Source organism: Hetaerina americana, unplaced genomic scaffold (genome assembly GCF_022747635.1).
Source record: "Hetaerina americana unplaced genomic scaffold, ioHetAmer1.1.p SCAF_13, whole genome shotgun sequence".
Lineage (NCBI taxonomy): Eukaryota > Metazoa > Arthropoda > Insecta > Odonata > Calopterygidae > Hetaerina > Hetaerina americana.
In genome coordinates, this window is record NW_027286403.1 from 14,165,575 (window position 1) to 14,174,590 (window position 9,016).

At 36.9% G+C, this 9,016-nt stretch overlaps 1 protein-coding gene across 3 annotated transcripts in view; it reads left to right on the forward strand.

Moving 5' to 3' along the window:
- Positions 1-412: 412 nt before the first annotated feature.
- LOC139686108 (glycine receptor subunit alpha-2-like) overlaps positions 413-9,016 on the forward strand; it is a 54,668-nt gene continuing 46,064 nt past the window's right edge. For all 3 annotated transcript variants that reach the window (XM_071583281.1, XM_071583282.1, XM_071583283.1), the window contains exons 1-3: positions 413-641; positions 1,886-1,960; positions 2,080-2,160. In XM_071583281.1, coding sequence (XP_071439382.1) covers positions 1,953-1,960; positions 2,080-2,160 — 89 coding nt within the window. In that variant the 5' untranslated portion in view covers positions 413-641; positions 1,886-1,952. The remainder of the gene's footprint in view (positions 642-1,885; positions 1,961-2,079; positions 2,161-9,016) is intronic.

Below are 9,016 nucleotides of genomic sequence, written 5' to 3' on the forward strand. Positions count from 1 at the left end.
CTTCAGATTTAGTAGGTTATCTGAATTAGTCATAAACCTACCTAGTAGATCACTGCTCACTATGTATATGCCGAATATCGTCAATTATCCAGTCATGCCAAATTGCATTTTTACCCTGATCTCAATTCAACTGTAACTAAGAATTTAAAATCGTAGAGAAGTTGCTTACGTTTTAAATTTCATGTGACTACTTTAATTTTGTCCATTACCTGAACCACAGAGTTGTTTTTAAACACCTGTCGTATCACATTGCGGGTGGTAAAACTGAGAATGTAGGTTTTTCGCTAGCAGCCTGCAGTTTTCGATACGGGGGGTGCTGGAGGTGTGGTTTTGTGGGATTATAGAAGTCAGGAAGGGTGACGTTCCTCAGAGCCGATTAACTCTGATTCCATTACCTAGGAGTCCCCCACGGTCGACAGGCGCAACCCGCGCTGGCTGGACAGCGCGTCACATGCGCCCTAATCCGCACTTCGCCTGGTCGATCCTTCGCTCCTCCGCCTTCTTAGATGTGCTGGCTCCCTTTCCCCACTGTGTACTTAACGTGTATTAAAGTTACACATCTATAATGGTTGAGGTGGTCTATCGTCGCTGCACAGGATAGGGTAGATTACTGCATTGGCTGCCTCAGAAAGGGTTTGTGGGTGAGTAGGGAGTGAATTGTTTTCTCACCTTTGTTCATACGCTCCTGCCAAAACCCTTGTTGCCCTACTGCAGTGCCGTGTGCCCATCTTCAAATTGGAACCAAATGTGCATAAATCGAATTCATCAGTATTTGTGTGGCGTTGTTGTGTGCTGGGAATTGGAACATGTGGTGATGTTTATTTTTTGACGTTAAGTGGTTTGGGTCGATGTTTGTATTTTATTATTTTCGTTCATTAAATTATCGATAAAGCATTCTCACCAAACGGAGCTCTTGATTTGAGAGACGTAATATTCAAGCAAAAGAAATATAATTAAGTTCACTTAAATAATGAATCAATGAGCTTTAATATATAGGAATAATGAGATAAATAGTTTTTGATAAATTCCATTAATAGTAAATCACCCATATTTAAGTATGCCCTAGTAATATTTAATGTAGTCACTTGAACCAACTTAGGAAATTATATTACCTTCTTCGTGAAATGTGTTTTGCCTTCACAGTTCCTAAAAGCGTTTGATACTTCTCCAAGTAAATAGCTTTTCAGCTAATTAAAAAAAAATAATTTTCCCAAAGCCGGCACGAAGTCAGAACATAATGAGTCACTGAACATAGTGAGTACAAGTCATAATGAGAAGATATGCGATAACATGATTAAGGTAGGCTAGAGCAGGTGTTTTTCTTATGAATTAAAATATCTGAAAACAGTGTATTCTCCATGGGAACGTTTAAGTGTAACTCTCTAATACGTAGAAAAACTAAGAAGTGCCATGACAGCCAAGAGGAGAGTGAATTGGGGCGAATCAAATAGGGGTCAACAGAGGGAAAACTAGGGCGATGAAAGAGGTGTGAAGAATTCCAAGGCGATCAAGGGGGGAAATTACTAAGGGTGGAAATGCGCTTTACACATGCGAAGTATCTAACTCATAGACTCAGGCCAATCCGAAAAGTACGAACTACAATAAGTAATGAGGATAATGATTATAAATGTACCGTATCGCAGAAAGTGGACATATCCAGAAAACTAAAACTTAATTTTTGGCAATTGTTAATATCAATATTCAATCTTATCAATTCCCTACACATCTCAATTTTTAAAATATTCGTCCTCAAAATACATAGAGTATGGCTAAAAAAATTCATTTAAGGCACAAATGAAGACGGCATACTTAATTAATTCAATGCTTCTTTTACCTATTCTTCAAAGGATAATCCCCATCAAAATATATTTTCATAATCTTTCAGATGGAGCTATTAAGAAGACAATTGCTTTCTTGGACTTTGCGACACAATATTTTGGTGTGATAGATGCATGGGCTGGTGAGTGTGGAATCTTTTTGGTCCTCATAAAATTATTACTAGATCCTTAAACAATGGAGTTACAAAAATAACTCCTATAACATTCGTTGACTTTAATAATTGTCCAAACCCCTCTGTAGGATACTGGTCATGAGCAAGCGGGTTCTGCTACTAGGACTCTACCTCTCCTCAATCTCGTGGCCCAACTTTGCGTATGCTGAGTAAGTATTTCCATTTTCTTTAAAAATACAGGCTTCCTTTTCAAATCCCTTGCGAGTAGCAGGTGTGTTGGTCTGGAATTCAAATGTGTGCGTAAAACCCGTTATTTCTTAAATATAGGTATTTAGAAACATTATCGAATATGAATGTATGCAAGTGAATTAAAAACCATTACTGTCACAATTACAATTCACCATGTGGAATCGGAGATAAAGTAAAAACATTTTTCTGAATAACTTAAATCCGAGGTCATTAACTCTCCGATGAAGCCTCTGCGACCACCCCATTATCGCGGTTTTAGGTTTCTGCTGAGTCCGTTGTGGATACATTCGAGAGGGAATCACTGGAGGAATCAGAGGAGATCGATAATATTTCTTTCTGTAAGTTCTTTTTAAAATTTTCCTCACTGCTAACAATTTTCTTACGGGACCAAAGAAATTTTAAAGCATTTCACAGAAATTATTTTGCAGTGTCACCAGAATGCGACTGTTAACATGAAACGAACCATGCTGATAGGTTACCGTTTAATGCAATTTTCCATAGTTTCACTAGGTCCTTATCGAATGTCATTAATGTGAGATATCTGAACAGTACTAGGAAGCATACATTCTGGAAACAATGGATTCAGTGTACTTAAATTTTAAATTATCACGGCGAAACTTACACAGCTAATTTTAAGTCGACGATGTTCATACTGGCAAGTACAGACGGATTTTAAGCAGAATAAATAGCTCAGAAACACTGACTGTGCCACTTGAAGGCTGGTGTATGCAAGTAAATGAGATGATACATGTAGAAACGCAAGATCCACCTTCGGGTTTTTAATTGATTTCCGAATTGGATTCCACAAAGGAGAGAACGCATTCAAATGCCTTGGCATAACGACGACGTCGGGAGTTAGTTAAAGGTACTACTATGCCACAGCGTAAAGACAAAATTTTAAGGTATTATATTTCAAGGCATTTAATCACACCTTAGAAATCGCCTATGGGCTTCAAGATCTTAGTCTGCTCGTGTGCCCGTCTGTGAGCAACTATCTGGAAACGCAACGTGTATAGATGGGGGACGACATCTTGTCTGAAATATCGATCGTTATTCATAGTTGATTGTTGGTGATAGTATTTTTTTAGATGGTTTGGAATCGTGAAATATGCTACCGGTGGGAGAGAAGTACTTATATTTTAAATTTTGGAATTTCTAGAATTTTCCATGTCGCTGCACGTACGAAATCTTAATTATTTCCACGCAACTAAAAAAATTAGTACAACTATGAGAATTAGGTCATCTTATTTTGAATCTAAAATATTAAAAGATTCAAAACGATTGGGATAATGATAAAAATAATTCCTCGTGAAAACTTATTCCAGAGAATTATTTGTATGGATCCCAGCTTTGGATAATAAGCAACATTTTTGTTCCTAGTAGGGTATAATCAATTGTAGTTTTTGCATTTTAATACTACAGGTTTGATATTCCTCCCCATTATTCTTCAACTCCTTTAAGGCTAATTGGATTCTTTATGATCTAATGTAATAAATGCCATGAATTAACAATCCCAGTTATTGAAATCGGCCCTCCATTTCTTATATTTTTTTACTCTCGCATTTTATTTATTTTTTGAATTTTTATATTCTTTATCAAATACTAAGAATCTAACAAACCAATTCATATCCTATGACAATGGAGGGGGTCGAACAGGTTAAGTTTAAACCTAATTCTTTTAGCGCTATGTGATATGTCATTCGAACATTCATGGTAGAATGTTCGCTAGTACTTTGCTCAAAGCTCTTTGGGGCATTTCCGAAATTTGGTGCCAGAAAAATGAAAATGCTTAGTTTAATATAGGTTTACCAAAATATAGTTACCACACGAATTCGAACTCGGTCCATGGCTGGACGCTGCGATAATGAACTTTAACTATCTCCTCTAAATCAATGTAAGAACGGTTTTTCACCGTGAGCTTTCAAAAATGAATTGCTACAATTCTAAGAAAGCTAAAGCAGCGATTCAAAATTCATTAATGCAAGTGAACGCAAAATTATTATGGTTTTCGGAATGGTAAATAATTAATAAACTGAGCAATTCATTTTGCCGTCGGTAGCAATTTTATTGTCATATACCAGCGCATTTTTCCTAAACTCCCATTCTATCGATTTATTTAAATATGTCAAAGGCACTGCCATCTCCAATGACATCTTCAAATGTAACTTATACAGTAAGTAAAGATATTCTTAATTGAATAGGCGTGAGAAAAGAAATCACTAGTGCACTTTTACTTATTTTGGAGACATGTAACTCATGCGCCCATTTAGCATGAAATATATAATAAAAAGGTGTAGCGCACGTTTATGGATTGTTTTTTTCTCGACGAGTTAAACCTGAGAACAGTAATTGGCCAGGATTACTCATTGGATCAGTTGTGATTTAAATGAAAGAATATTCACTTTATGCCTTTGAAGAATCATGTTAAACGCATGTTTATTTATTTAACGTACAATTTCAACTGCAGCATGCATTGAAAAATTCTGTGAAATTAAAAATAATGGGATTATATTCAGTATTTATGAATAAACGATATTTTTTGTGGAATAATTGACCTCAAAATCGTTTTATTTTTTGCTTAGATGAATAAAAATATGAACTACAGCTGTGTTTTCCCGGAGATTGTGTTGGTTTAGTACAATTAATTTCTCCTTCGGTTCAATGAATTTTCACGTACACGACGATTAATGTGATCATTAAGTCATTCTATTTTATCATTAATTTAAATCTTAAGTATAGTTTACAAATAGATGGCAGTGAACATCGTCAAAGGTTACTTTTATTATTTATGAGCAGATCAATTTGCTTAGAGAAAGCGTGCAAAAGCTATGAGCAATCTGAGGGGGGTTGCATCCTTAGCACCTAATAACGTCATATGGTGCCCCTGATTACTTTCATTGGAGCCAGGGGCCAGATCGTTAAAATAGGTGATGGTCCGTAAGTGTATGCAAATTTATTTTAGTTTTTCAACTAAAATATTTGAATGAAAGTAGAATTTTTATATTCTTTTGACAATTAGTGATAATAAACTCCGTATCGATGTCTTCATAAGGATTTGAAGTATAAGACACAGGGACGATCGATTTTTACAAATTTACTTTGAGAATTTGTAATAACTCTTATTAGTTCCCGCGATTTTAATCATTACATTCGGAATATTTTTTTAAAAATAATTAAAATAATTTACATGGGCTATATATTTCGATACTGAACCATATTTTTGTATTATCAACAATTACAACCTTACTTCATAGGCATTCTTCGCTGGATTTCCCCAGCAGCTTTTTATCCTTTTAAGAGTAGAAAACCAGTTATGCGCCCATGTAATTGATTAGGATAAGTAATGGACCGTTGTTCTCTAGATTATATTGCCATGTAGCAGAATGTAGGCGTCATAACATATCGAAATTGGGATTACAATATTTTTTCTCATTATTATAAAAGTTATTCATTGTAAGGAATATACCATAAAACCATAAACACAGTTACCAACCCGAAGTTCGGTTTGGTAGGCGACGGTAGAGTTCACCCAATACTTAGCCCAACAGCGTGTGAATTTCAAGCATCAGGCCAAATTCTATCCCGGTATAAGGAATATAAGTTTATCATATTTAATAAATGTTAATACACTCATTAATTATTAAGGGTTGTTAATTACAAGACAATTATTAATTATAATACACTTATTGGATACTTAATTGTAACACAATTATTTTTTTACGTGGTGCTTGCGTATATTTTGCGTAGAAAAAATTAAGAGAATATATGGGATAATATGCAATCAGTATTAAATTAAAAAAATCAATTACTTACTTGTTTCAAAAGTGAAAATATGATGAACATTATCTCATAATTTAAAAGACAGATGTGGTTTTGCCTTTGCACCTATGAATCTCTTCAATATCTGTTGAATTAGATATTGAATAAAATATCGTAAATAAATAAATAAAATTAACAACCGTATTCGCCAGTTGTTGCGGCATGCCGACGTGTACTACCTTGATCAAAAAGTTTCCGGAATAACCACCGTGTGGCGCTCCCATCGTTCCGATTTGACTTCTGTTTTTTTTGTTAAATTGGTACATCTGTTGTTGATATTCCCTTTAAATCTTAGTGTCATAACTTGACATTTGCAAAAGTTACGTAGCCAAGAGTACATCTATCTCTGTGTGTGTTGGCGATTTTTTACAATTTCAGAAATGGATTTAAATTTGCAACAACGAACTTGTATTAAATTTTGCGTAAAAAACGGATTTAGTGGCGCACGGACGTTGGAAATGTTGGAAAAGTGTTTCGGCAACGATTCTCTAAAAAAAACGGTCGTTTACCAGTGGCACGAGTGGTTCAGAAGTGGTCGTGAGTCAATCGAAGATGATGAACGCAGTGGCAGACCATCGACATCGAAAGTCGGTGAAAAAATTGATAAAGTAAAAGAAATGTTGGTCAATAACCGCAAATTAACCATCAGAGAAATAGCGGAGGACTTGAACATTGCCTATGGATCCGCCCAAGACATTGTGGTTAATGATTTGGGTTTCCGTCGTGTAGCAGCAAAGTACCTCAATTTCATGCAAAAAAGAGACCGTGTTGACGTCGCAAAAGACATGATTTGCGAGGCTGAATCCGATCCCACATTCATCAAAAGGATCATTACTGGAGACGAGACGTGGGTTTATGAGTACGACACGCAATCCAGACATCAGGCAAGTGAATGGCGTTCACCAAATGAGCCGAGACCAAAAAAACCACGTCGTTTTCAGTCAAAAAAGAAGGCAATGCTGACGGTTTTCATGGATTACAACGGTGTAGTGCATCATGAATTTTTGCCAGAAGGCCAGACAGTAAACAAAGAGTATTATTTGGGCGTTATGAGACGTTTGCGTGAAGCAATTCGCCGAAAGAGACCAGAAATGTGGGCAGAAAACTCGTGGATTTTGCACCATGATAACGCACCGTCGCACAGTGCTATCATTATTCGTAATTTTTTGACGAAAAATGCAACAAATACCATCCAACAGCCACCGAATTCACCTGATTTGGCTCCCTGTGACTTCTTTCTGTTCAATCGAGTTAAAAAACCATTACGGGGAACGCGTTTTAGCAGCCGAGAGGAAGTAATGGAAAAATCGCAGGAAGCACTGATGGACATACCGAAAACCGAATATAAAAAATGTTTCGAGGATTGGATCAAGCGCTGGCATAAGTGTGTTGCAGTCGATGGGGATTACTTTGAAGGGGACAATATAGATTTAGATGAATAAACTTGTATTTTTAATTTTCTGAATAAATTCCGGGAAATTTTTGATCAAGGTAGTATTATGCTTTAAAATCATAGTATCAACCCGAATTCGAGTTTGAGAAACTAAGGTAGAACTCACCCATTACTAAGCCCGACGTCATGTGAAATTCACATATAAGGGTAGCGGGATCAGTTCCTATCCCTTCGCCGTCTGTAGTTTCCTAGGAAAATCTGTCACCCGAAAAAATCACAGAGTGGGTGGAGCTGACGGTGCTCAGAGGCGTCCCTGGGAGTCTTAGCCAGGTCCTCCGGTCAGTAGTCCTGTGCTCTATCCACCGGACTACCAACCCCCGTTTTTTGAATCCCATCTAATATTATGCTTTCCTAGAACTGAAAAAATAGCTTGAAACAAAGAAATATGTGTCATTAGAAATATTAATTGTTAAATAAGCAACTTAGATAGAAAAATGAGAAGTCTGGATTTAATCATGTATATCTGTAGTTTGGTTTTCATAAAATTTCCGTTTCTTAAGAGGTAATTGTTGAAATGTATTTTGGCACGATAAAATTAAATATATTTCCGAGTATGGTCTCCTTTTACGTCGGCGGAGAAGTCTAGAGGGGAGGAAAATATATCCCGATTACCTTCAATATTCGACCCTCATCTCCTCCAAGGATATCCATGTATTGCACATCCATTAACTTTCAACAGGAATATTGATTTGACGTTGATCGCATCCCACGTCTGAGATGTTGCATGTTGTATTTAAGAGCAGTAAAGGATGAACCGAAATGCACTGGCACATCTCTTTACTTATTCAATGTCTTGCCTCTTTTCAATATTGTGTCCTTTCATAAAAGAAGAAATTCTTTAAGTCGATGTATAAATAATTTATCCCGTTTCAACCTTCTTGCGGCAGTAATGGCTATCATACTCTCTCTTTGGCATAAATCCTTGTATTACGACTTTATTCTTGACTAGTACATATTCCAGAGTTTCCCGTATCAGAGAAAATAATTAAGATCTATGATTTCATTTCTCAGTTCAAATGCTGAAGGGAACCGGTTCGAGGTTTTCTACTTGGGAGAACTGAGACTTGCTTCCAGTAGGGCATCCGTCTTCCACAGGAGATTGGTGGGCCAGCATGAGCGGCAGGGTGGCCGAGGGATCAAAATTTGCAATGAGTTAGATTAACGCGAGATTTTTCTTCGTCTCTTCGCTGAACAAATCAAAGAAGTATTCAGGGTGGCGGCGAAGGCGGGCCATCACAATGTTGGCAGGTCCTCTCTGACCCGCCTCTAGCGCCGCCCTGTTATCAGAGTGGAAAGGGAGTTCCCTTCCCGATATGGACGCTTTTAACTCCTCCTATGGTTGGTCAGAAAGAGGAGAAGGTTAAGGGCATTGAAATCGCATCTAAATCCAGGTCCTTGAATTATATAATTGTTGAAATCAGTTTTGAATAGCTGCTCAAAATTGAGATATTACGCGAACGTGAGACTTGTGAGCAGAGAAGGGAACTCCGCTCTTTAATATCTACTCTTCCCACACCAACTCGAATCGTGTCGTGCAGGTGGTG